General features: G+C 39.6%; 1 protein-coding gene across 1 annotated transcript in view; it reads left to right on the forward strand.

The window, feature by feature from the left end:
* The window catches only part of MED14 (mediator complex subunit 14), a gene marked incomplete at its 5' end in the record, with an annotated part of 38,395 nt that extends 14,484 nt beyond the window's left edge, over positions 1–23,911 (forward strand). The window contains 22 exons of the mRNA XM_010286637.1: positions 1,761–1,872; positions 2,508–2,633; positions 3,374–3,452; positions 5,057–5,216; positions 5,625–5,819; positions 6,407–6,541; positions 6,969–7,045; positions 8,983–9,143; positions 9,418–9,564; positions 9,656–9,747; positions 10,907–11,059; positions 11,283–11,552; positions 12,865–13,020; positions 13,575–13,686; positions 14,317–14,448; positions 15,532–15,714; positions 16,401–16,636; positions 17,892–18,071; positions 18,271–18,378; positions 18,824–18,949; positions 19,569–19,758; positions 23,305–23,911. Coding sequence (XP_010284939.1) covers positions 1,761–1,872; positions 2,508–2,633; positions 3,374–3,452; positions 5,057–5,216; positions 5,625–5,819; positions 6,407–6,541; positions 6,969–7,045; positions 8,983–9,143; positions 9,418–9,564; positions 9,656–9,747; positions 10,907–11,059; positions 11,283–11,552; positions 12,865–13,020; positions 13,575–13,686; positions 14,317–14,448; positions 15,532–15,714; positions 16,401–16,636; positions 17,892–18,071; positions 18,271–18,378; positions 18,824–18,949; positions 19,569–19,758; positions 23,305–23,378 — 3,204 coding nt within the window. The remainder of the gene's footprint in view (positions 1–1,760; positions 1,873–2,507; positions 2,634–3,373; positions 3,453–5,056; positions 5,217–5,624; positions 5,820–6,406; positions 6,542–6,968; positions 7,046–8,982; positions 9,144–9,417; positions 9,565–9,655; positions 9,748–10,906; positions 11,060–11,282; positions 11,553–12,864; positions 13,021–13,574; positions 13,687–14,316; positions 14,449–15,531; positions 15,715–16,400; positions 16,637–17,891; positions 18,072–18,270; positions 18,379–18,823; positions 18,950–19,568; positions 19,759–23,304) is intronic.
* Positions 23,912–27,483: the final 3,572 nt, after the last annotated feature.

The raw sequence follows: 27,483 nt of genomic DNA on the forward strand, positions 1-27,483 counted from the left end.
TCAAACTTCTAGTATAGTTTTTCCACAGGGAAAAAACCCCTGGCTCAGATTCTTCATCTGTCTTAGAGAACCTTTTACTGATGATAGCCTTCACCTAGTGAATGCACTTTGTATTTGAGCCTCTTGGCTCATCTTGTTTACCAAGTCTGACAGACAAGTCTCTATATGGTGAATGTCAAGAACTTCGTATGTTTGGGCTACAGAGGAATGTGGGAAACTTAGCAGAGCATAGTAGCCTTCTACTCTACTTCTACAGTAGAAATTCTGCTATTAGTATAGTAAATATATACTACATTTACTCGTTTAACAGCCTAAATTAGCATATTTAGGCTACTAAATATACAGTTAATTTAGTGAAGATACTGTGTTTATGACTAAATCCAGGAAAATGTGCTTTATCTAGAACATCCATCAGAGTTCCACTGGAGTTGACAGAATCTAAGCTCACTGAATCAGGTCTATATACTGTAGAGTAAGATATGAGGCCACTGTAAATTTGAGATTTATCAAAGTTAATGCAGACTCCCTTTATAACTACTTGCTCTGACCTTAAAAATTTTGCAGCTATGGTATATACACTGCTGTTCTAGTGTTTGATCTCAGCTGTAATGACGTAGATAGCGCACTGTGCTTCTGTTTATTTAAGATACTATATAAAACAGTGGCATGAACAAATATGTTTGCTAAGCAGGTTATTATACATTAACCTACTGAAAATTGGATGTAGCTATAGAACCTGTAGTCACCTCACTGTAGTTTGTGAGGAAGATTTAACTTATAGCAGCTGCTGAGTTGAAATGCTGTTGTGGATGGATAAACACTTGATTTTTAAGGCCTTGTCTTGGAAAGCTAGTCTTCAGGGGAAGGTCATTCTGGTATATACAAAGGCATGTACTGAAATTCTGTGTAATTTTGTTCTGGTATAAATCTCTTCTGCGTTCATCTCTTATGCTAGTATTAAATTTGAGTTTATTTCAACTTGAACAGTTTTCAAAGCAACGTGAGGTTAACTAGAAAAAGGGTTTGCATTAATCTGTAGCTTTGCTTATGCAAAATATGTAAATATGACTGTAATGTGAATGGATATAAATGCAAATGCTTTAATTTAGGTTGCACAAGTAAGCTACAGGGAATATAAGAGGTGGCATAAGCTTCAGCACTGTCAGTGCAACAGCCTCTAAGTGCAAGCCTTTAGATACTCCTGGTTTCAGTAGGCTTGCTCATATTCAGTGTCTGCCACTGCATCTTCACTGCATTGTTACCCTGTTAGCAGGACTGAAACTAGTGTGTTGTATTTCATGCTACGGCTACATATACGTTTGTGTAGAGGCAACCATATTCTGAGAGTGTTGTTTTTTGGGGAGCTGTGGTGTGGGGTTTTTTTTCCCTTAGCTTAAGCTAGTTATAAATGGATGCATGCTAAGCTGGAAAATACTCCAGCATTGATCCAGAACAAGTAGGTCTGCACAGGGAGTGCTAACAGGATAGTTTGCAAAACTTCTTTTCTTTTACATTTTTCTTCTAGTCTTCTCTCAAAAACCCTCCCACTGCCTGCTGCACAGACAGAATCTTGTGTTAGTTTTTGTATTTTCTAGTGATCCAAATTCTCAAGTTAATAGTTCATTTGGTTCACCACAGTTCTAAGCAAATTCCTTATGAAGTAATTGTTTTATTAAGTTAAGTAGCTTTGTTTCAGTGTGCTAATGCATAAAGTCTACACATCAAATTTGAACTTGCTCAAGTACATTCCTTTTTTACAGATTGACCACCTATCAATAGAAAAACTCCTAATAGACAGTGTCCATGCAAGATCTCATCAAAAACTCCAGGAGCTGAAAGCCATTCTTAAGAGCTACAATGTTAATGACAATTGTATGTGTTTTCTAGTGAAGTTTGTTTCAATTTCCATTTGTGCCTAGGAATGGTTTCCTTTTTTCTTGGTGTTTCTTGTTTTCATTAATTTAAATTAAAAAAACGTGAACAATATAGGGAGATGTGTTCAGAATTAACAAGACTTAGCTTTAAATTGTTCTGCCGTGATAATTGTAAAATACTTGTACCTCTAAACGCAGTATAATAGACGAAGCTGGTAGAGCATTATAGTCTGGGTTGAAGTATTAAAAGTTGTCTACCATAAAGCTTGTACATGTTCAGAGTTGAAAGCAAATCCTTCAACTGTATTGAGCTAGCTTAAATGAGACTGTGCTTAAACTGTTGTTGAAACTATTGGGATCTGAATTGAGGTTATAATCGTGAAGCAGTGAGTTAAAATATTCAAGGATTAATGTCTTTCAAATTTATTCTGTCTTTTCTCATTGGTTTGTTACTAGCACTATTTTCACAGCAAAATTCTTAGATTCAGTTCCCTCTTTATGTTAACAGTGTAGTAATGTGCAAGTGAAGATTTCTTCTATAAAAACAAACAGGTTTTGTGATTATAATGGGCTAAGTTTTAATATGATGAGCTTGAATTTTGTGTCAAATTATTAACATCAGTTTTTATTTAGCATTCATTGAGACGGCTCTTCCAACTCTCGTAATTCCGATTTTGGAACCATGTGGTCGATCAGAGTGCCTGCATGTATTTGTTGATCTCCACTCTGGAATGTTTCAACTGATGCTGTATGGTGTTGGTAAGTAGGTGCAAAACCGGGTTGTATTTAATATCTTGGAAGAATCTTGCATTATGAGGTAATATTTTGTGAACAATTCTGTCAAATCTGCAAACTTCTGTAAGTAAATAAGGGTAATGGAAATGAACACCACACTTTCGTCGTCATCTAGGTATTTGAGTTTAAGGAACGAGAGGTGGGTCTTTGTGCTTAAGAGTCACAGTTCAGTTAGGTATATTTTAAGAAGACAACAGACTAAATATTGTTAGGCATCATTACAACGCTTATTCTTGATGACTTGTGATTCCTGGGTTGTGCTGTTAATGGATGCAGTCATTTGTTGTGTATCTTAATCTCTCTCTTAACAATGAGCCACATGGAGAAGACATGGGGCAGCAGTTACAAATTGCACCAGGAGAGGTTTCATCTCAATATAAGAAAGAAATTTTTTACAGTGAAAACAATCAATCACTGGAACACACACACACACACACCCCCCCCGCCCCTCGGGACGTGGTGGAGTCCCCATCATTGGAGGTTTTCAAGATGCATTTGGACAGGGTGTTAGATAATCTCATTTAGGTTCCCTTTCCCACAAAAGGTTGGACCAGATGATCTCTCAAGGTTCCTTCCAACCTGGCCTGTTCTATGATGCTGTGATTAATTGTTTGTTAAATTAGATGAGACACTTTAATTAAAAGGTCAAAATTTGATTTGAAGAGCAGATGTTAAGACCATTCACTCACCTAATGTTCTTGCAGATCAACTGACACTCGATGACATAGAGAAATCTGTTAATGATGATATGAAGCGTATCATTCCTTGGCTCCAGCAGCTCAAGTGAGTGACTTGAATGATTCACTTAGTTTGCATTCACATTCATTAGAATGAATCACCACATTTGTATTTTGGATGAACGCACTTGCATGGCTTTGTGTTTTACGACAGTAAAACCTTCTCGTTGTTCTAAGCAACCTTGAGTATTTGCCATCTCCTCTAAATGGGTGAAAGAAATTCTGCTTTTGCTTGGAGTTGATTCCGTGGTCCTCCTTTAGTCTGCCTCCTTACCCGTAGCCTCACCCATGCTCTGCGCACACTCCGCATGATGTCTTTTCACTTTAAGTCAGTAGCAGACCACTTGCTTCCTGAGGATCTCATTTTGTGTTCGTGTTCATTTTCTATCTCCTTTATTCCACTCTGTTTCTACAACTGAACTCTGCTTGTTTCTCAGCAAGAACGATCTCCCTTCTCACAATACAGAGGAAAAACCAGGAAGTGGCCTAGAACAATTTAAATAATATCTGTTTATCTTCTAACACTTCAGCCCTTGCTGGTTTAAACCTCTAATCTTCCTTCCATAAAGCCCTGAGATTTAAGCACAAGATACACTTGGCTCCCATAAGAGGTTGTAGCAAATAATACAAGTACAGTTTGCATCTGCATGAAAACTAATTTCCACCCACTCTGTCATTTTGGAAATTCCCAGTACTCTGAGTTAATTGCAGGGTGAAACCTCTATTTGAGGAATCTTACTTCTAAAAGAAGCATGATGACGCATGAAGCACTGGCACCCTGGAGAAACTAATCAACCTCCCTTTGTTATAAATAATGTACTTGGGATAATGGCTTGGGTAGTGCTGCAGTTTTTGAGGAAGCTAGGCAGTCCCACAAAATGTCTTCTGGGACAGCTATTTCTATCATGTATCTATTTAGAATCAATGTGGTGTGTCATGATGGAGAGATGCTGAGCACCGACACTTTCCACTGGTGTTTTCAGTGGAATTTTGACTGAAAAATGAAGCCACGCATTTCTGGGCCCCTTTCAAGTCTAACTAGGCTTTCTGGTCTTGCCATTATAGCCAAAATCCATTGGAGTAGGACAAAGTATAACTCCAAACACTGGAATAAATTTGGTGTTTGCATGTGGTTCTTCATGTCCAAACTTATTCAGGTGAATGAGTTTGTTTATAACATAATCCAGAGTGATGTTAATCGAGCTTTGGTCACTTTATTTACTGTATTGCTTACCAGCATATGGGAGCAAAGATTTTCTTTTCTATATCAAAAAATAATCGAAGATTCCAAATTGTAAAATAACTTAATCCGCACAGTTTTTAATTTGTCCTTTCTTTTTAATATTGTAATTTCATATTGTGTATAAAAATTTATTTATGTATTCCTTCAGCAAATAATTTCAGGGCTTTAATCTTAAATTAACAGCTGTCTGTTACTCAAGCTGCAGACAATATTTAAAGATAGTAATAAGAAAATAAATACAAATTAATGAAATCTTCTGAGTGATTCTCTGTATATAACTTGTGCAGCAATGATAGATGTTGACTTAGAATATGACTGACTTAATTTGACAGTAATGCTCTAAACAGCAGTATACTAGAATAATGTAAAACAGTCTCAGGGTACTAATGCTTTTATTTCAATGCAAGGTTCTGGCTTGGACAGCAACGTTGCAAACAGTCTATAAAACATCTGCCTACAGTGAGCAGTGAAACTCTTCAACTAGCTAATTATGCTAGCCATCCAGTGGGAAACCTTTCCAAACACAAATTGTTTATCAAACTCACTCGCCTTCCACAGTACTACATTGTAAGTAATTGAAAAATGCTTCTGTCTTTTGCTCCCAGCCATGGATAGACCAGACAGTTTGTCTGTTGTACTGTTAACTCTAGCATTAGGAACCAAGTGATTGATGTAATCCTCAACTGTACCCTCTCCCTTCCTTCTCTCATTCAGTGGGTTTATTAAGCAGTCAAGCTTAACATATATACAGAGAGAGAGAAGGGGACATAAAGGTTTATTAGTCAGCAACTTTCCCATTCTCTTTGTTTCCTGAAAGTTTAATCTTCCTTCTCTTCTTGGATCCCTTTCCTAGCCACAATATTAATATCTTGAAAAAGACTAATGTCTTTTCTTTGAGGGGGAAAGGATAGGAACTGATGTAGATGTATTCTTAGATTGAGGGTCTTCTCAGTTTGTTATTTTGTTTAAATATAGGTTGTAGAGATGTTTGATGTTCCTGGCAACCCCACAGAACTAGAGTACAAGTACCATTTTCTCTCTGTGAGCTATGCTGAAGGAGATGACAGCCCTGCTACTGCACTTTTACTACAGCAGTTCAAACCAAACATTGAAGAGTTGGTACTAGACACAAAAAGTGGGAAACAAATGAAAAGTGGTGTCAAGCGCAAGGTACGTGCTTCAAAAGCTGTGAGGCTAGTTCTAGAGCGTGAAAGCTAAACGCACGTTCTGAGCATCAATACCAGCTTTAGTAGTGTTGTTTCAAAAGTTTGTGTGGCTGATATCTTACTTGTATTGGAGCTTGGTTCTCTGGACTGCTTCCCTAGGGAGATGTTGGGAAACTATTTTGCAACAGTTGTCTTTTAATTCATGCCAGGCCTTCTCAGCTGTTCTAAAGAGCCAAGGCAGAGCACTGTGCTGAGGTAGCTAGAGTAGTTCATATATGCAGAGCACTGGTATCTGCGTGATATGCTTTGTGCCACGTAGGTGTAGTCGTTGAAAGACTTGCAGGGACTGATATGAGTTACTTCTTGGGGTCAGGCTGACATGGCTTAGTGATGAGTAAACACTGTTTTAAGGAAGGAGGTGATTATAAAATAACTGAATTGCTTCAGTCCTGAAGTGGACCAGATCCTTTCAGGAGTTTGTGCTCATGGTGTGATTCATTTAAAACTTGGATGAATGAGATTATTCTCTGACATCTTTTCAAAATGTTTACTCCAAATGTGCGTGTACATTTGTCTTTATTTTAATTCTAGTTATCTGGTGATCCATGTTCCATAGAACCTAAGAAACCAAAACGGTCGGGAGAAATGTGTGCCTTCAATAAAGTGCTAGCTCATATTGTAGCCATGTGTGATACAAATATGCCATTTATAGGGCTTCGTGTGGAGGTATGTATTAAAAAATATTTTTGTTTCCTTCTTCCCCTCTACTACTGCTGATTCTCTTGTCTAGATGTGACTATTTGGCAAACTTGTGGTCATGTGTTCACTTTGGAGTTCCCCCGCCAGCTGAGCCTGGGTGACTGATGTTCAACACTGGATTGCTGTAGTCTTGTTAGAGATAGTTCTCTAATTCCAAGCACTGCAAATAGCTTGAAAAATTGAGAGAAAAGGGAAAATGAGAGGATGAAAGACCCACTTGCGGGAGGGGGTGGGAGACAACTTTTTACCAGATTTGCACAGACTGTTTTTCGGGTTTCCAATGCTTGAGGATGTGAAACAGCTCTCACCCTCAGGGGAAAAAAAAAATCTTGAAAAAGTTAGTTCTTTTGCTTGACCTTTTGCTTGGGATAACATTTTTCTTGTTCATTCCTAGTTATCTAATATGGACATTCCTCACCAAGGAGTACAAGTAGAAGGAGATGGCTTCAGCCATGCAATACGTTTATTAAAGTAAGAGGATATGCTCCTGTGTTTCATTTTATTACTGTATATATGCTTGAGGGGAAAAAAAGGATTGGTTGGAGAGTAACACTAAAAATAGCAAGGCGGCGGGGGGGGGATTTTTGCTTTTGGGTTTTTTGTTTGTTTGTTTTAATTATTGTGTGTCTTGCACTCTCAATGTGAAGCAGTGCTGGAGAAAGAGGAAAATAAAGAGCAGACACAGTAACAACTATAATTTGTTTACATTATTAGCCTAAACTGGGGAGCTCTGAAAACAGTCTTTACAGTCCTCAATCCTAAAATCCAGGCAGTGGTAAGGAAGATACTGTGATGATTCATGAACATGTTACTGCAATTTTAGATCAGATCAGAGGCCTACATACTCCATATGTTATCTGACAGTTAACATGTGTATGTTATCTGCAGTATGTGATACTGCAGAGGCAAGTGCAAGGAATCCCAGAAAACACAATTGCATGGTAAAAAAACTTGTAGAGGAAACATCTGAGAATCGTACAGTACTTTAAGAGTGGAAGGGACTTTTGGAGGTCATCTAGTCCAACCTTCTGCTCAAAGCAGGTCTTATAAGCTGCATTTTCTAATCTCCATGGGGTTTTGTGCCTTCCCTGAGCAGAGCAATCTGAAATGCTGGCTAGAAGAGAGTAGTCACTTGATTGCCTTGCTAATACAGACCAGGATGCAGTGGTCTGTTATTGCTTCAAGAGCACGCTGCTGACTCCTGTTCAGTCTGTCTCCAAGGCTCCCAAGTTCTTTTTCTGCAGAGCAGCTACCCAGACAGTGAGTCCCTGCTCTGTGGTGTCGCCTGAGGTCATTTAGGCCTGAGTGCAGGACTTTGCATTTGTTTTCATTGAACTTCATGAGGTTCCTGTTAACTTGCTCCTCCAGCCATCTGAGGTCTCTCTGAATGGCAGCCCTGTCCTCCAGCAATGTTAAGTACTTCCTTCAGTTTGGCATCATCTGCAAACTTGCGATTCCTTTGCATCATGTAGGTTATTGAAATTGTTAAATAGTATTGGCCTCTGTGTTAACCCTGAGGGATGCCAGCTACAACTAGCCATTAATTTGACCTGCAACTGTTGACCACAGTGCTTTCTACCTGGCAGTCCAGCCAGTTTTTCGCACTTCAAGCCTCACCAGTTAAACTTTGGATTGTGTTACGAAGTAAAACAGTTTATATCCTTTTAAAACATAAAAAAAACAAACACCAAAGACAGCTTCTAGAGTAAAACCTTCTTCTTTTATGCTGCAGAAATGTATAGTGATATAAAAGCATCAGTCTGTAAATGCATCAGGCCCTACGTTCTTAACTTTGCATATCAGCAGAGAAGCACTGAGAACTTGTGAGCTGAAGTTAAGGGTGGTACATTAAATTTCTGGGTAGTCTTTCAAGGGATTTGAAAAAGAGTTTGGCGTGGTTTTACTTAAGCTTTATTTAGTCGGTCCCGTGAGCTCAATTCTCACATTGGGATATGAATAAACTAGTGGGTACTAAGATAACTGCCAGATTGTTCATTGCATTTAGAGTGAGCTTGTTCTAGAAGGCAAACTGATTCATGAATTCAGGTTGCCATAGGAGTTGCTTAATTTCCGCTTTTTTTGGCTTGTTTTTCTGTATAAAAGCTTTATATCTTACTTCAACAGATCAGGACAATTCAAGAGATCCCTCAACAATCTGTAATTTGCAGATGTTGAATCCATATAAAAACTGGTCTTAACTCAGAGTGCTTTTGTAACACACTTATTACAGTCCTTGAAGAAGAATAGGATATATCACTGTGCAGTCCAGATGTCTTTGCTGTTGATTTGTTCATTCTTTCATGTCCAGACTTGGAAGTCCTTCAGGAAATGTTAGAAGGTAGTATTTTTAGTTTTGGAACTGTACTGTTTATAATTGAGATTTTTTTTTTTTTTCTTATCATGAATAGAATTCCTCCCTGTAAAGGTGTAAACGAGGAAACGCAGAAGGCTCTGGACCGATCTCTTCTTGATTGCACTTTCCGATTACAAGGTAGAAATAATCGCACGTGGGTGGCTGAGCTGGTGTTTGCAAACTGTCCACTTAATAGCACTTCATCCAGGGAGCAAGGTAAGTTTTACATAGGAAGACTAGAACATATTGTTTCTTTGTGGTTTACATTGTTCCAGTAGTTCTAATGTTTTGGTGTTACTGGACAACTGTCTGCTCTTAAGACTTCTAATAAACCACAATGTACCTGAATCAAAATTTTGACTGCTGAGTTGATGCACTTTTGTTATTTAAATATGCTTCCTGGTCACTTGCTACAGTTCACCCGTAGTCTGTAAACCACAGTTTAGGAACTGCTAGTTTAATCGGTATTTACCATTTCCTAACACTGCAGGACCAACCCGTCATGTTTACCTGACATATGAAAACCAGTTATCTGAACCAGTTGGAGGTCGCAAAGTTGTTGAGATGTTCCTTAATGACTGGAACAGCATTGCTCGGCTGTATGAATGTGTCCTGGAGTTTGCACGATCCTTACCAGGTACAGAAATCACCTCCTTTTCGTTAAAATGATGTGTTTATATATTATGATGGTTTTCTCACTCTAACTCTTTTCCTTCTTCTCTTCAAAGACATACCCAACCACTTAAACGTTTTTTCAGAAGTTCGTATCTACAATTACCGAAAACTTATCCTTTGTTATGGAACTACCAAGGGGAGCTCAGTAAGTAACTCCTAAATGCACTTAAAATGTATGTTTGAAAACAGAATGGGTAGTTTTAAATTTCTTAGAATTGTGCTGCAAAATTTTTCCTTGTATTACACTATTGTGGAATTAATATTGATGAATGTAGAAAAGACAGAAATAGGGGGTGCCAGATTGCTAATTTGCTAGGTTATGGGATGTTCATAATTTTTGAGAGTTTGTGTAAGATACTTTAAATTGTTGGAAGGACAGTTGTGTGCTCCTGGTTGATGAAAACTGGTGTGGCAGCCGCCTTCTGACAAACTTATGGTAAGTGTTGCTACTGGTCACTGCTGTACCAGGATATCTGGATATATGTAAAGCTGAGTGCCTAATTCTGCCTTAGAAGAAAGGACTCTAACAAAGTTTTAAATGTAGTACTGGCTTTCAAATGAAGTGGTCCTTAATTATTTTGTAGCAGTGCTGTTCCCTTGTTCAGAATTCTGGCCTCCTCTGTAGCATTTGAATTTACAGCTTATTAATTACTTTCATAACTGACTGAGTATTTGCCTTAAATGCAAGGCAGAGGAGGAAGTAAATGCATGTTTATTACAGACTAAGAATATATTTTTGTGTGCAACTGATGCAAAGTAGCTGATGCACTGGAAATTTGCTTCCTGGAAGGTTTTTGTGTTCATGTGCTAAGCTGAATTTTTAAGAGTATTTCTATGTGCATTTTAGCGGGACAGTTAATAAATAGCAAGAGTAGCAGTGTGGGTTTTGCATGTCACTTCCTTACATATTAGCATGTCCAGTTCTTGGTTTTGTGTGATATGACTGGGAAAACCAGTCCACCTCCAGCAACTCATTAATCAGTTCTCTGCAGCATGAATCTCTCATGTTTAATTTCCTCTATCTTGCCTTTGGCAGAAAGAGCTTTTTTCTTTTTGGTTGACTTGCTAAAATAATTCCCCAGTTTTGTGGTTGCCAACAATCCAGCTAGCTAAATGGATGTTAAAGCTAATGGTATGGGGTTTTTTGTTTTTTCACAACCTCAGCAACTTTTGAGGAAGGTGAGTTAGGAATCTGTTGAGGATTGATGAAAAATGTGAAAAAGAATTAAAGCTGACTAGGTTTCTTGTTATAACCTCGTAGTTGTTCTAGTTTCCAAGACCATTCTATGTTCTTGACATTGCAGATCAGCATTCAGTGGAACTCCATACTCCAGAAGTTCCACATTTCACTGGGAACTGTTGGCCCAAACTCAGGTTGCAGTAACTGTCACAACACAATTCTGCACCAGCTCCAGGAGATGTTTAATAAAACACCAAATGTGGTGCAGTTGTTACAGGTAATGTTTTAAAAACTTCTCTCAAGAAAAAACCCAAGATAATTAAGAGCTGAATTCTGATTAAACTGTTCTCTTCAAAATTACATGTGTGTGTTGTGATTGTTTATGGATCTCATTGGCAGAAGGTGGCTTGGGGAAGATTGTATCCCGCCCTATGCCCCATTTTCCCCGACCTTTACTTCAAGGTAGGCTACCTGATCTCTCGATATCTGTTCTCTCTCAGGTTTTGTTTGACACTCAGGCTCCATTAAATGCCATCAACAAACTTCCAACTGTGCCCATGCTGGGTCTGACTCAACGCACCAACACTGCCTATCAGTGTTTCTCAATTCTGCCACAGTCACCTACGCATATCAGGCTGGCTTTTAGGAATATGTACTGCATTGACATCTACTGCCGGAGTCGTGGTGTTGTAGCGATACGTGATGGGGCATACAGTCTCTTCGACAACAGCAAAATAGTTGAAGGTTTTTACCCTGCGCCTGGATTAAAGGTGACTGTTCTGTGTTTTCTGACACGTTGTAAATAAATGAGCTTCTGACTTGAAGTATGGATCTGATGTGAAGAGTTTTGTGAAGCTTTTTTTGTGAAGAGGTGCAGTCCTTCCAAAATTCTGAGCACAGAAGGAATTGTCTGATTTATCACTAGATGTTTTAATTCAAGTGAATTGGCACATTTCCTTTAAGAAAAACTGGCATCAAGTGTCAGGGCTTTTTTTCTTATCTACATAATAAAATAACACAGAAGTTACTTCAGCCATCCTTTTCTTAAAACTTGCTGAAGCTTTGTGACTAGGCTAGATGTACTCTCCAGGATTAACAGCTGCTCCTCACAAACTATGTTGTGTGGCAGGACTGTGCTCATACGTTGCAGATGAGGAAATGCTCCCTGTTAGATGATTCTGGACACAAACTTCTCTCTTAACATAGCTTCCATCAGTGTGTGACAGGAGCCTGTGGCTTTGCTTCTGAATACGGTGCTGGTTCGCTCTTCCTGAAAAATTAATCTATACACATTGACAGAATACCTTAGCTGAGGGCAGCTTGTACCAGTGCTAGTTATACTGAAATCCTGGAAAGTGGCACCCATTGTGAAACAGGATAGTTTGCTAATTTTTTCTTCTGACAGGTACAACTGAACACTGACTCTCTGGTACTGCATTTAGCTGATCCTAAGCATCTACCTCTTTCACGAATTCCAAGTGGAAGGCTAATGGGAAGAGGAAGGGGATTGTAAATACCAGTGGAAAGTATAAGAGAATGACATTGGGAAGGTAGAGGAGGAAGTAACTCAAGAAGGTTAGCAAATTCCTCTGGGTAAAAGAGAATGCTATGGAGGAGGTGACCTGGGCATTCTTACCCACAGAGGGCAATTGTAGGTGTGATACAACAGCCCAGTAGGTTCTGGATACTGATGAGTTGTTCTGGAACAGCTATTTCCAGGTGTAGGCTTTTCCTTGTTTTTAAGAAAGAAATAAAAAATGTTGGTATTTCAATTAACTAGAGATATTCCATGTTAATGAGCAAGGTTTCTCATTCGGTGGCAATGCAAGACCCCTTTTTTAAAAGAAAAAGGGAATTAAGCTTAAATATCCACTGAGAAGCTCTGTTTATGAATCGATATATTTTGCAAACTATTCATACAACATATAATGAATGCCAACTAGTAGTTACTTTTAGAGACCAGCTTGTTTCTTATGTGCTGTAGTTGATAAAGACAGTATTAAAGCTCAGCAAATACTGTGCTCATTTTATGTAAAAAAAATGTAAATGGGGAAATTGCTAACAAAACTGATTTTTCCACAGACATTCCTGAACATGTTTGTTGACAGCAATCAGGATGCACGAAGACGATCTGTAAATGAAGACGATAACCCACCTTCTCCTATTGGAGGAGACATGATGGATTCTTTGATATCGCAGCTTCAACCCCAGCAGCCACCACAGCAACCACAACAACAGGTACCCTCCAGGCAAAATAAGAAATGTTTATTGCCTTCCACCACTGTAGGTTTCTAAGAACTTACCTTCTAAAAGGATTAGCAGTAAAAAATGGAAAGGGAGACTATAAAACTGCTCTGCTGTGGAATTCCCCTTGGGGCAAAACGTATTAATTTATTTTGCCATTTCTCATTCCAGTGTAAACAGCCCATAGCATATGAACAGCAGCTTTGGAAGGTCACAGGAGACTTGCTGCCTTAGAAGCGAAGGACTGAGGGAGGGAAAACGACTGTTTGAGATAAAAGATGGGAGGGGGAGTCAGGAGGCTTCGCTGTTATAGGGTGGCAGATAAAAAGTAATGAGGGGCAAGGTATTATGTCTTGAGAAGAAACTGCAAAAAGTCACTGAAAAAAAATAGTGAGTGCTGAACAGGGTGATATAGAGAATAAAACTACTATGTTGATGGACCTATAAGATTTCATAGGTGGGTACCAAACTCTTTCCTGCACATACGTAAGTTTAGTTTTATTACAAAATGATCACTAATTTTCATTGTCCTGTCTTGACAATTTCAGCCATTTGCAAAACAGACAGGAGCATCAGGAGCATATCCTCTTACTTCACCACCCACCTCCTATCACAACACAGTGACGCCATCTCCATCTATGATGCACACACAGTCACCAGGTAAGATGGCTAATCACGTGCTGGAAATATACAGGCAGCTCTTTGTGCGTCCGTGCTTCTATTATTTGACCTGCATTTAGCTCCAGGTTAGCCAAGAGAATGCACTTTATATTGTGGAAAAATAGCAAAGAAAGTCCCACCATGTGTGTTTTGGAAAGTATATTTTGAAGCTTAAAAAAAAAAAAAAAAACATTCAGGGAAACTGTCGTCTTTAGCTGTGTAATATTTGGGACTGGTTCATTCTTACGGCTTGCAACTTGCTCAGATCAAAACGTGTTAATTTTAAATACCTGCTTCTTCAAAAAAGCTTTTCATCACCAAAGCTCAGCTTTCTGCTTCCAGTTGTTATAGCGCAACAGCTGAAAATGTTTAAATTTGGGGAAGGGCAGGGCAGGGGTGAAATGCCATTCTTCAAGCCAAATATCTTAGAAAGTTTCTTCTGTATGGTGAATCAGTCTGGAAAATATAATGCTCATGCATGTACAAAATCAAACCTTTGAGTGCAAAAACAAATCCTCATTAAGCTTGTTTGTTGTCTCCCTAGAAAGGAGATAGCTGTAGCAGTTGATAGAAAAAACTACAACAAAAATGTCAAGTGTGTATGTTGAGTGTCATGATGTCTTTGATCAGGAAATTTGCATGCTGCAAGCTCACCTAGTGGAGCTTTAAGAGCACCATCACCAGCATCCTTTGGTCCAACTCCTTCACCTTCCTCTCTTGGAATCACAATGGGACAAACAGCTAACTTTGCCAGCCCACATGGTGAGTTCTTCACTGGCAGGTATATATGTAGTGACAGGGAGAGCACATCTGCTTCCTGAAATTAAGTCTTCTGGAGCAGACCTAAGTTAATTGAGAAAAAGTCCTGTGTTGTAATTGGCTTAAGTAGCTGTTTTCATACATGCAGGTGTAACTCTTAACAGTAGTCAAAAGTAGCTGCATGGCACATTGAGGTGTTCCTAATGTTTTAAAAATTGACTATCAGTCACTCTTGCCTTCTTACTAATGTGGGGAAATTCCATGTGGTCTTGTAGCAGAACACTGGCTGCAGCTTTTAATGAGCATTGTCTCGTTAGATTAGTTAATCTATTTTCACTGCTTATGTTTTCTGGAAAAATAACTGGAACAGGTTAGAAATTCAAATACTTGCAATTTGAAAATGTTAAAGTCTTCCTTTAACATACCTAAATGTGAGCAGCATGCCTTTTGGTTGTTTTCTTTATCAAGTTTTTTTGGAGCTGCCAAAGCAATTGTTTGTTGTAATCACAGTGCATTGGAAACCATTCCATAGATCACACTAAATGAACAGTTCAAATTGTTCATCTTGGCAGTTAATTTGGTGTGCTAAAATTTCAAAGTGAGGTAGATATACAACAGACTGTTTAAGAAGCTTGTTCTGATCAGTCTTTATAGTGGAGTACAAAACCAAAGATACTTTTGCAGAGATGACTGCAAGATACTGAATAGATAAGGCACAGTCTAGCTGAGGCTTTCATTTGCTAAGGAGCAGTAGAAGTCCAAGTCCATAGGCAGGAGCTCTTTTTTGTTTAGACCCCGTTACGTGTTGAACATGCCAACTTGCCTTAATGTTCAATTTTCTTTTACTTAAAACAAAAAACAAAACAAAACAAAAACTCACAAAAAAAACCACACCACCAGAAAACCATTGAATCTGTATCTTGATTCCCCTCACCTCCCTTACGTTTTTTACATGGTTGTAAAACATAGTGTAAAAGCTTGCAGACACGTTCATGCTTTACAGATTTTGGTAAGCCTTTTTTAGATTTCTAGATTAGAAAACCTTGTACTTTCTAAAAAATAATAATGGTCTTGTAACATCTGTAGGTACCATAGACCCAAGCTCACCATACACTATGATGTCGCCCAGTCAGCGTGCAGGGAACTGGCCAGGATCTCCCCAGGTCTCTGGTCCATCACCAGCAGCACGGATGCCTGGAATGTCACCAGCCAACCCTTCCCTTCATTCACCTGTCCCAGATGCCTCTCATTCCCCACGAGCTGGAACAAGTAGGCTTCTTTATCAGTGTTATAACTGTGAAACGGTCATGTTTAACATTTCTAGTTCTGTTCTTTTTGGTAGTTTTGTGTGTCAGCCTAGCAGTACTTACTGCCCTTGTGCAGTAAAATATCTAAGGAAATGAAGCCCTTTATTCTGTCCTAATTCAAATCTTCTATAACAAATTGGAAAATGAGTTAAATCATACAGCATAAATTTCAGCAGGATTAATACCTCTTGTTGCACTGCAGAAATTAGTCTTAAACTATTGAAGTCTATGACTGAGAGAGAATTCTTCGGAATGAAAGCAACAAAAGGCATATTTGCCTACCCAGATACTAACTTTTCACATTATAGAGTTGTAATGCTGCTCTTGCATGACTGATTTAGCCATCTTTACATCTGTTTGAGTTTGTTGTACAAACCTGCTATCTGCTGGCATGCTGCAGAAAGAGGAAAAGGGAGTAGGATTTTAATGTTACTGAGATTCTTTGCAGGGGTGGATGGTCAAAACTGTAATTCTTTGACTTAGTCTATCTGTTGCCTATCACTAGACACCCAAATTCTTAAATAAGAAGGATTAAGCTTTGGCCCAGAGAACTCATTGCTTGTATAGTCACAGCAAATAAAGCGAACATATATCTTATGTTTCAGCTTAAATCCTTCCTTACTGCAAATACTTTTTCCATATCAATAGGTTCCCAAGCAATGCCAACTAGCATGCCTCCACCTCGTAAACTACCTCAGCGCTCTTGGGCTGCATCCATACCTACAATCCTCACCCACAGTGCCTTGAATATTCTGCTGTTGCCCTCTCCTACCCCTGGGCTTGTGCCGGGACTAGCTGGCAGCTATCTTTGCTCCCCTCTTGAGCGATTCCTTGGATCAGTTATTATGAGGAGGCATCTTCAGAGGATCATACAACAGGAAACGGTATGGTTTAGGTTGTTTTAATACAGACCTGTGAGTATGACTTCACAACTGCTCCTTTTCATGTTTCTCTACTCCATGTCTTTCAAATCAAGCACAAACTGAAATGCTTCAAGTATAAAAAGTATTTGCTGTTGGACTTGTCCTATACTTCTCAATCTTGCTGTCTAAAATGTCAAAATTTAGAAAGAGCATTTAGTTCTGCTTCTTTTTGTCGTGGTTTAGCCCCAGCCAGCAACTAAGCCCCACGCAGCCGCTTGCTCACTCCCGCAGGGTGGGACGGGGGAGAGAATTGGAAGAGTAAAAGTGAGGAAATTCATGGTTTGACATAAAGACAGTTTAACAGGTAAAGCAAAAGCCGCGCACGCAAGCAAAGCAAAACAAGGAGTTCATTCACCACTCCCCATGGGCAGGCAGGAGTTCAGCCATCTCCAGGGAAGCAGGGCTCCATCACGCATAATGGTTTCTTGGGAAGACAGACACCATCACTCCAAACATCCCCCCACTCCTTCCTTCTTCTTTGTCCCAGCTTTATATACTGAGCATGACATTATATGGTATGGAATATCTCTTTGGGTAGCCTGGGTCAGCTGTCCTGGCTGTGTCCCCTCCCAACTTCCCGTGCACCCCCAGCCTTCTTGCTGGCAGGCCAGCATGAGAAGCTGGACTGTCCTTGACTGCTCAGCAACAACTCAAAACATCAGCACCTTATCAACGTTTTCTCGTCTCAAATCCAATACATAGCCTCACGCTAGCTTCTGTGAAGAAAATTAACTCTAACCTGGCTGAAACCAGGACACTTTTCCACACAAATTAGAAGTGGAAAGCCTGTTTGGTTAGGTGACATTTGATAACTGATATGATAGCAAGACTATGACCAGATTTTCAGATGCCATGGTTTCTGTGAGTTTAGCACATTTGTTGGGAGTTAACTAGAACAGCCACAGGGTTACTTGTCAGGACTGCCCAAGAAATTAGTTGCTAGTTGACAATAACTGAACTACTCAGTCATGAATGTTGCTTTAGGGTTTGGGACAGACGATATCCACCTCTTCTTTGGCATAGATTCAGTGACAGAGAGACGAGCCAAATCTTGCATGAGCTTCATTCTCAAGGCAATTTTACCTGTGTATAAATATCACATGTTTCTTTCTGGAAGGAAGGCAGATTGATCACTACAATCTTGGGAGTGAATGTGTGTGTGTGTTCATGCTATTTAACAAATGACTGATTGAATGTGATACTTCTTTTTATGCAGCTACAGTTAATAAACTCCAATGAACCTGGTGTAATTATGTTTAAGACGGAGGCACTGAAATGCAGGGTTGCTCTCAATCCCAAAACCAACCAGACCTTGCAACTGAAAGTAACACCTGAAAATACAGGACAGTGGAAATCAGAGGAGTTACAAGTTTTGGAGAAGTTCTTTGAAACAAGGGTATGTATTCAAATCATTAATGTTTAAATTTTTGTACATTGCTTTTAATCTCTGATGGTGTTTTGAGTGGTACTGCTGACTTTCATTGGCATGCGTAAAGGCTGCAATATATAAAATTAACAGCTGTGTAGGCTGATTACCATAGTAAATCATACAGCTATTATCTAAATAGGCAGTACTAAATAGTGTCTTTCTTTAGGTTGCAGGACCACCTTTTAAAGCGAACACCCTAATAGCCTTCACAAAATTACTAGGGGCTCCAACGCATATCCTCAGGGACTGCGTACACATCATGAAACTTGAGCTGGTAAGTTAACCAGTCTATTTAGTTCACCCAACTTCGGTTGTTATATTTGGAAAAAAAGGTGTTGTGTCTTTATCTATAAACACATAAATTACTCTAAATTTATATATATGTTATTTAGTGTTAATAAAGAAGTTTTCATTTTACTACTAGCTCTCCTGGAAACTGCCGAAATTTCTCCTTTACACTGATGATTTTGAGAAACTGTAGGCATGTTACTGCACAATAGGCACACGCAAAGGCTGGCTGGAATCTTTCTGATTGTATTCTTGTTTATCCTATGCTCAATTCTTTCAGAGTTATTCTGGCTTATGCTAAACCTGACAACATCTGCAAGATTAGCTAAAGAGGCACATTCTACTTTGTAACGCTGCCCTAGTTCATAGCCATGTATGTCACTGACATGAGACCTTTGCTGTTCTTTCTCTATGCTGCTTTTTCTAAACAGTTCCCTGATCAGACAAGTCAGCTGAAATGGAATGTGCAGTTTTGTTTAACAATTCCTCCCAGTGCACCGCCAATTGCACCTCCAGGAACACCTGCTGTTGTGCTGAAATCCAAAATGTTGTTTTTTGTAAGTAGAGCTATCTGTTTTAAAATTTTTTGGGCTGCATATCTTTGAAATCATCATGGGTTAGTAGCAAAACATAAGCATGCTAGATCTGACAACTGTAATAGCTAAAAATGTTCTGCTGTTTGGAAGCCTAGATTTGTGTGCATCTCTTGTAATGAGTTCAGTTAGTATTCCTATTCTCCCTACTATAAAAGCACAGCAACTCTTCGTGTTTGGTGTTCTTGGAGAGATGTTGACAATATATCAAGTTCAGTCCCCTCTGGGCTGTAGGTATCTTCGAATGCTCAACTTCTGGGTGTTTTCTCTTTCTCTGAGGCAGTAACTGCCTAGATTAAGTGATATAAACACTTCCCAGGTGCTTGGGAAAGCATAGTGGGAAGGAGATGTTTAGAACAAATCTATATTAGTGTCGTGTCTGAGGCAATGCTAACTCTAGGGTGCTTTTGAGAAGAAAATAGTCGACACCTGATTGATAACTTCTCTGTTACAGAATTGATGTCTGAAAACTGAGAGGGTGGAAGTACATGCTGTCTGTAGGCCTAGAGTGTTTAACTGTATCAGAAGTTGCGCTGAAGTACGTGGTCATTCAGTTTAACAGACTTTTTGTTTTTTCCCACAGCTCCAGCTAACACAGAAAACAACAGTCCCACAGGAAGCTGTTAGTATTATTGTCCCAATTATTTATGATATGGCTTCGGGTACAACGCAACAGGCTGATATTCCCAGGCAGCAGAACTCTTCTGTTGCTGCTCCAATGATGGTTAGCAATATTCTAAAGAGGTTTGCTGAACTGAATTCACCACGACCAGGTACTGTACATGTCCAGTAGATATATTCTCTTCACCCAGACATCTGTGACAAATCTCCAGTGTAAAACTAAACCTCTCTTAGGTCTGAATTCTTCTTGGTTTCTATCATACTTCTTTAGTAATTACAAACTCCTGATGTGACAGGCAATACATAACTTAATAGCAAGTACTGGCAACATAGCAAAAGGTTACACTGATGATTCAGGCTGGATTTTGCTGTTCTGCCCAAGTGACAGAATGCACCTCTTACTGTCCCAACTCTTGCTGCACAGCAGGAGTCATACTTTTTAACAAATGGCCCCAGAATGAGTCACAAGAAATATGCTATGGTCAAGTGTCAGTTTTCATGGTTAATTATGAAGAAGTTATTGAGCTTAACAGTAGAATATAAAGGGATGTTAAAATAGTTATCAGAGCTTGTCCACGTGCTGTGAATGATTAAAAAGTAATTGGCGTGATTGTATGCTCCTTTGTCAGTGCGTACACTAACAGAGGCACATACAGTTCTGTCCGCCAAACGTGCTGTGAAGTGTTTGAGCTAAATAGGTTGTTCTGAATGTTCATTGGCCTGTAGGTAGTGCACTGTGAGCAACTGTTGTGCTTTGCTTTCCCTCTTGTTTGTCATGCTTTTTTTTTTTTTTTTTTAAAATATCTGAAACGTTGAACAACAGTAGCAGGTTCTTTGGGCAGCATGTTGTCTGTAAGCAGTGGTTTGGAGTCCTAATACACAGATGGCTCATAAGAACAATAACTTTCAGTTCTGCTGTAGTTACATGCTGAAGAATAAAGCCTTTTTCCAATAACCCAGTGAACAGATTGAAGTTGTGAATCCACAGTTTGAATTCTACTTCTATTCTGTATAATTATTCATCTCGTTGTTATGCGGTAATTTTGATGATGCTTCACAGTTTATTTCGCTTGCTAGAACATGAGCAATGTTTATCTTAAATTGGTGTGGATGTGCATACATTTATGAAAATTGTGATGAGATTTAAATTAACATGCATTTTCTGTTTAACATATAGTAATAGTGTAGATAAATAGGAGAGAAAATAGCCTTGAGGGCGTGTGGGGTTACCTGTAAGAGTTCTGTGTGTGGTACAGAACTGTTGTTTGTATAGCACTTTTATTTCAAGATAAGTTAACTAAACTTAAGGTTTCTTTTGGAAGGTGCTTCCCCACTGAGTTCCCCTAGTATGGGGAAGGGTAGATACTTGTTTTGCTGTTTGTTATTGCACTAAGTTGTGTTTTAAGGTAAACTCTCCACAAAATACCGCAGCATAGGGAGTAATTGTCAAAGCTGCTCTTGAATATCCAAGGTGAGATGTCTTCTGATGATCATTCAATAGAGTAGGGTAGACAATTTTTGTTTGTCTCAAGTTTTGAAGAAGTTTGGGAATGTGGTACAGGGAGCAGAGTATAGACAGGAAAAAAAATGTGTATAAAAAGCTTGTGGCACCAAGGAAGACCTTATCTAGGCAAAGAAGAATGTAGCTAGCTGAGCAGAGGCCATTACTAGTAGCCTTTCCTTTGACTTTTAAAAGAAAGAATGAGCTTGTATGGATTGATTGATTGATTGATTTCTACCACCACCCAGCCAAAGTAGGATCTTCCCTGAGGACACTTGAAATGCCATTTCCTGTGTTCTTACTGTCAAACCTTACATTATTATATCTGATAGAAGAGAACAAGATACCTTCTTTTCTTTGCCATTGAAAGGTGATAGGAGAGCCAACAGATGAAAGTAGATAGTTGCGAGACTTCTTTTACAAGAGCAATACATGGGAGATCCCAGAAGCATATCCTTTCTCTTGTGATGCTATTGTGCTGTACCCAGGATTTTCCTACCTGTGTTAGCTCTTCTGCTGCACTAATTGCAATTTGCTCGGTTAAGTGAATTTTTCACTGTTTCAGTCAGAAAGGACCAGGGCTTCCCATCATGCACATATGGTATTACTGGCACTTTCATTGTAACCCGTAATCAGTGTTGCCTCATTTTGGCTGTATCTTTTTTTTTTACCTTTCTCTCTTTGTGAGAAAGTATTTTGTATTCAGCTTAATTTTCCTCTTAATAAAATGATAGTGCCTGAAAAGTAAGTTCTTTTGGAAGTTTTCTTTTCAGATCTGTGGGCAAACACATTCTGCTGTGTTTAGCAGTAAAATGTTAACTCATTGTGAGTACGCTGTCTTTCCGAGATCACTTTACCTATGCTTCCATGGGGAAAAAGTATTTTATTTTGTGGAAATAATTATATGAACTGAGATGGAATCAATGCCCTGGAATAATAGGGTTAAGCTTGAGCTGTAAGTCTACAACCTGCATTATGTAGTGGACATCAATCTGGTAAGGAAACGAAAGTCCCTACAGATGCTGGAGGTGACTCTTAGAGAGGAGCTCAAGGGACTCACGTGATATTTCTTAAAGCACTTCACAACTAAGCATTTTTCAGTGTCTGATTTTCAGTGATGTGGTGGATGGTATTTAGGCCAAATTTATAGCTTTGCTATGATAATGACTTGGGAAAATAATCTTGGGGATCCCTAGTTTGGCAGCTAGGGTTAATGCATCCCAACAGGCTTTGTTCTTATCTCTTTGCTCACACTGTTGCTCCTTCAGCAACAAACTTCAATGTCTTCTAACTGATGTTTCTTGAAATATGCAGGAAAAATTCAGCCCACAGTGACCAGGGTACGATAGCGGCTATTAATTGTATTCTTTTACCAGGAAACAGTAGATGAAAGTCACAGCTGCCTAATACTTCACCGTTTGTTGTTCTAATTAAACGCTTTCGATTCTATTGGTTCTAACTTTTTTAAGCTGTTTCAGAATGTTTGTGTGTTTTTTGTCCAAAAAATGCTGGTATTCAAAACTTGAGACAGCTGTGGCTGGTTTTTCCTCTCTGTATTAGATCTCAGCTATTTGAAACAAGACTCCATTCGCTTTGTATTTTATTTTGCAGTTTAGATGTCAAGGGTAGAGCCAGAGCAGTTTGGTTGAAAGAAACAGATTTCTGACTTTTGCCCAGTCTCGGAATTAGAAATGTTTCCAAACTTGGCTTAGGAGAGAAAACATCTTCCAGCTGTTTCAGACTTCAGTCTTTTGAAATGTTTCATTTCTGCTCTTAATCAATATAAATAGAACTTGAAAAAGGGGGGGGTTGTTCTTTATAAGATGTAGTGCTTTTAATTGATAACACACAGAAAAATTTGGATTGCAGTGCTATGTACGCTAAATTCTAGTATAGATTCAATCTGACATTCAAAAGCAATTAAAAGTTAAGAGCTTCATGCAATTTCATGACCAACAAGAGCGGTCCCGCTGGGAAAGCCGGAGCTACTTCAGTTAAAACAGTTACAAATCCTGACGTCCTTGGACGTCGCGGGGATTTGCGACTCGCGGTCACCACGTATCGTCAACCCCTGCCCGTAGGGGTTAATAGCCGTGCCGGCGCGGTCGGAGTCGGCGTAGCGCGCTGCCTCGCGAGCTTGTTAGAGTGAAGGCCTGTCTGTGGCGTGATGCTAACCTGTCTCTTTTCCCTGTTCCAGGTGAATGCACAATATTTGCAGCCGTTCGTGATTTGATGGTTAATCTTACGCTGCCCCCTGGTGGGCGTCCGTAGACACTTTTAAAAGAAGGCTGAAAGTGAGACAAAACAGCAAAATAAATAAATAAATAAATAAATAAAAAATAAAGCCTTCGGTTAAAAGAGGACGTTTTAATTTTACCTTTTTTTTTTTTTAAGAGCTAACTATAATAAACTGGCAAACTTTCAGGGATGCACTTTCATCAAATGAGTATCACCACGACTTTTGTATAGTGCTGTTGTATAGTGTGTTTTAATGGGAGACACTTCAGACTAGGTAATAGATTGAAGTATCAGCTTGCTGGTAATAGATTTAATATTCTGTTTTATACTATAAAGATTATGAAAATGCCAAACTTGTTTGTTTTTCTGTTTTTCTTATGTTTTGGTGTAATAGTCTTTTTTTAAGGCAGGTCTGTCATTTTTGAATACTGTAAAACTGTGACAAACTTTATATTGAAGCTGTATTTTAATATGACTGCTTTGAATCCTTAAGCAATTTATTTGGGCTTGTTGTAAACATGTCCCCAAAAAGCAATATTTAATAAACTGGATTAAAAAATCTTAAACTGGATGTTGTATACTCTTAAACTTTACTCCTCTCCACTGTAGCCGCTGGCCAGATCTCTTGTATTCACGCTTACTTGGCTATCTCTGCATGTGATCTTGTTTCCACACACACATGTGCTGCTAACTTAAAACAAAACAAAACCTTATTTATCTATTCTCTGGGTTTGATTTGTTCCAAGTCATAGGAAACCAGAGTTTGTTCATTTTCCTGATTGTATAAATAACCAGTAATTACTTAAAACAATGCTTCATTTCTTACAGTCATAAGGAACTACATCTGTTCTGTCCCAAATGCAAAGTTTAGTGGAAGAAAGCACCATTTTTCATCTGTCATGGAGTTTGTAGTTAGAGACATCTCTATAATAGTACACTCTTCTTTGTCTTACCATAAAAGCAGGTAGGGTAGAAGCTTGAACTGTATACCATGAAATTGGAGAGACTGATCCAAAAAAGAAACAACCTCACATTTAACTTTTTGAATTGGATGTATGTAGATAACTTTGTTGGTGATTGAAGGCTCTTGTAATTGAATAAAATTTCCATCCTTAGGAATTACTCTGTCATTTAACCGTTTGTACTCATGGATCACTCTTCTCAAATTTTTATTGAGTTCCTGGCTTCCTGCAAGAGTAGCTTTCTGCTGTGCTGCCCCGCTCCCTTTGCAGAGCTCTGTCAGCTCCCTGGCTCACCTGAAGGATGTTTTAAACTAATTTTAAAAACCTTGTGGTGGATGTATTCTAGCCTCTGTTGCTGGCTGTAAGGCTGTCCATTGCCCCCACAACTGTCACAACACTTCTTTCCCTATGAATGAATGAGTCTCTTTCAAAGTTCTTGCCATGAGAAATAATCTTTTCATTGGTGTCCACTTCAGATTTTGGCCTTGAACCCATGGTTTTGGGTATTGGTACTGTATGAGTACTTCTCTGACCTGTGCGTATCTGACATACGGTTGTGAGGTTTCTGCTTCTGAAATACAAAACTCCATCCACTGGAGTGAAAACCCTGGCAATCTTTAAATGTTGCTGCTGCTACTCAGTTGGAAAGATTTTGTATTTCTATCTTTTCACAACTAAACTGATGTTTTAAAATTGAGTGGTCATAACAAGTATGTCTGAAAAAGACTGGCTGTTATGCTGGCTGCTCGTCTGCGGTCAAGGTCTGAGCATTCCCATGCATTAAAGCGTCTTTCTGATACGCAGAGGAGTATCTGCTGTTGTTTGTGCTAAGGGACAGGTGAGTGTGGAGGCAGGCAAAGTCTTCCCCCCTCGAGAGCTTCAGCACTTGAAAGTAAAATGGAAGGAGATGGTCCTTCCCCACAGGGCAGAGAAAACAAAATCATGAACTAGTGACAGGTGGTTATGAACCGAGAGTCCCCATCTGAGATTATGTGAAGATTGAGTTTTATGTTATATTATACACACCACTCCTCTTAACATACACATTTGAAGCCTTTCTCCTAAATTATTAAATTCTTAAGGAAAATCCTACTAGAAAAAGGAAGCATTTCCCACTGACCAGTGACACTTGTTCCTGTCAAAGAAATGACTGTATGTATTTACCAGTGCAGTTTCAAGTTTTGTTCTCCTGTGTTCAGTCTAGCTTTCTGGTAGCCAGATGTTACATCCACCTGCTGCATTGGGATTATTTGTAGATTTTCATCGTTGCAGGAGATTTGGTTTGTCCATTTATTTCACTAAAAGTGCTGCCGTGACTTCACATCCTGCGCTACCCATAGATTGTTTCTGATAAACCTGCCTGTGGGACAAGCGTGAGACAAATTGAATTACACAGAGAAAAACAGCACTTCTGAACTGGTCTACAGATCTGTCATAGCAATGTTGTGCGGTGTCAAACGGGAACACTGCTTTTTACTGTCCAAAAGGCCATCCCGGATGACAGCAAAAGATTTTGTGGCTTTCCAGGTAACAAATATTGATCATGTTAAACGTTTTCTTAGTATAGACAAGAGGGGAGAGGCTTTTTTGAGCCCCGCAAACACTCAAAGAGCTGAATCAAGGTGAGGTTTTGGAGTCGGTTTTTTGCTTGAAACTAAGTTTAAATTACTTGCTATCCTTACACATTGGAGTGTCCTGCAGGTTGCCTTTGAGACTGCAGATGTTTTAACTGAGTTTACAAAGATTGCAGGAAACAAGTTCTGATAATAAGTAGCTGAGACAAAACAAAGCTCCATAAAACTAGAAGTTGTTTTCCTTTCAAGAGCTATAGCTTGTCTCTGAGCATGTGCTCCATTTCATCTATTAGTTGAAAGTTACTTTAGTTAGCTGGCATTCTAAAGCAAAATCTTCTGCATGAAAAATAGCAGATAGACTACTCGGAGAATACTTGGGTCATTTTAATCAGATTTATGATTAAAGTATCAAAGGTGTCGCTTCAGAAGTTGTGCTATGCTGGTTATTTTAGCTCAAGTGGTTATAATTGTTCCCCTGGACCAAATTTTCCATGCACCACAGAACTGCAAATGCTTTTAAGGTAAGAATGTATTTCAATAAATTAATGTGTAATTGAAATGTATTAACTGTACATAGCATCTAGATCGTAGTTACAAAGCTGCAACTGTTGTGTAACCCCATAACAGCAATATAATTGAGTGTTTGCTACTTAGACTAAATCACATTGACTTAAATATACGAGACTTTTCCTGAGGTGCTCCAACTGCTGCCGGTGGTTTGGCGTTCAGTGGGTAGATCGTAATTTTGGGGAACGTTTTCAAGATGTAACTTTGCCTCCAGGAGCAGCGCCAGCCCGGGAAGCAGTGCTGTGCTGCGCCTTCCCTGCATGACGCTCTCCCCGTGTACTCCCAGCCCCGCACATTTTTCCAGAGCTGTAATTAACTTCTTTGGGAAATGACCCCACATAATAGGTTTTACAGGAAACGTCGGGCTGCTGCTCTGAAAGATAAGAGATGCTGAGGGAGGAAGGGCTGTGCAGAGCAGCACGGATGCAGAAAGCTACGGCAGCTTAAGCCTGGATAGCTTGAATTCCTGCTCCGAGGAAGAATGCGGAGGGGCTCTGGAGGCGATGGAGGCAGAGCCCCCCAGAGCCGGACAGTCCCCTCGCACTTGGCCGGAGACCCGCTGCGCACAGCCGGGAGCGACTGGCGTAAGCGAGCGCTGCGCGGAAAACGGTCTCTGCTCTGTGAAATGGGGCTCTCGCAGGGGTGAAAACGCACGGTGGTTAAGCTTGTCATTGACTGCTTTTACTCCCTCTACGATTCCCCACCACCACACGCGTGTTTAAAAGGCCGCTGTCGAGGCTGCAAATACCAGAGCAAGGGAGTTTCAGCCACACCGGCGGCTTTCTTTTGGGGAGCAGAGGCTAAAGGGGGAATTTGTCAGAAGCTACAAAAAAGTGGCGTGCTAATAGGCCTGTCTGAGGTGGGGAAGGCTCTTGCGGACAACCTTGCCGGGTGCTAAGGCGGGCAGCTCGCAGGACTGAGCAGGTCCAGGTGCGAAGGCGTCCCCTCCCTCTCCTCTGCCGCGCCTGCCTGCCCGTTGCCTAACCCCTCGCAGGGTCACTGCAGGGAGCCAGCAGCGCTTGCGGAGTCCTGCCC

Source organism: Phaethon lepturus, unplaced genomic scaffold, assembly GCF_000687285.1.
Source record: "Phaethon lepturus isolate BGI_N335 unplaced genomic scaffold, ASM68728v1 scaffold52974, whole genome shotgun sequence".
NCBI lineage: Eukaryota > Metazoa > Chordata > Aves > Phaethontiformes > Phaethontidae > Phaethon > Phaethon lepturus.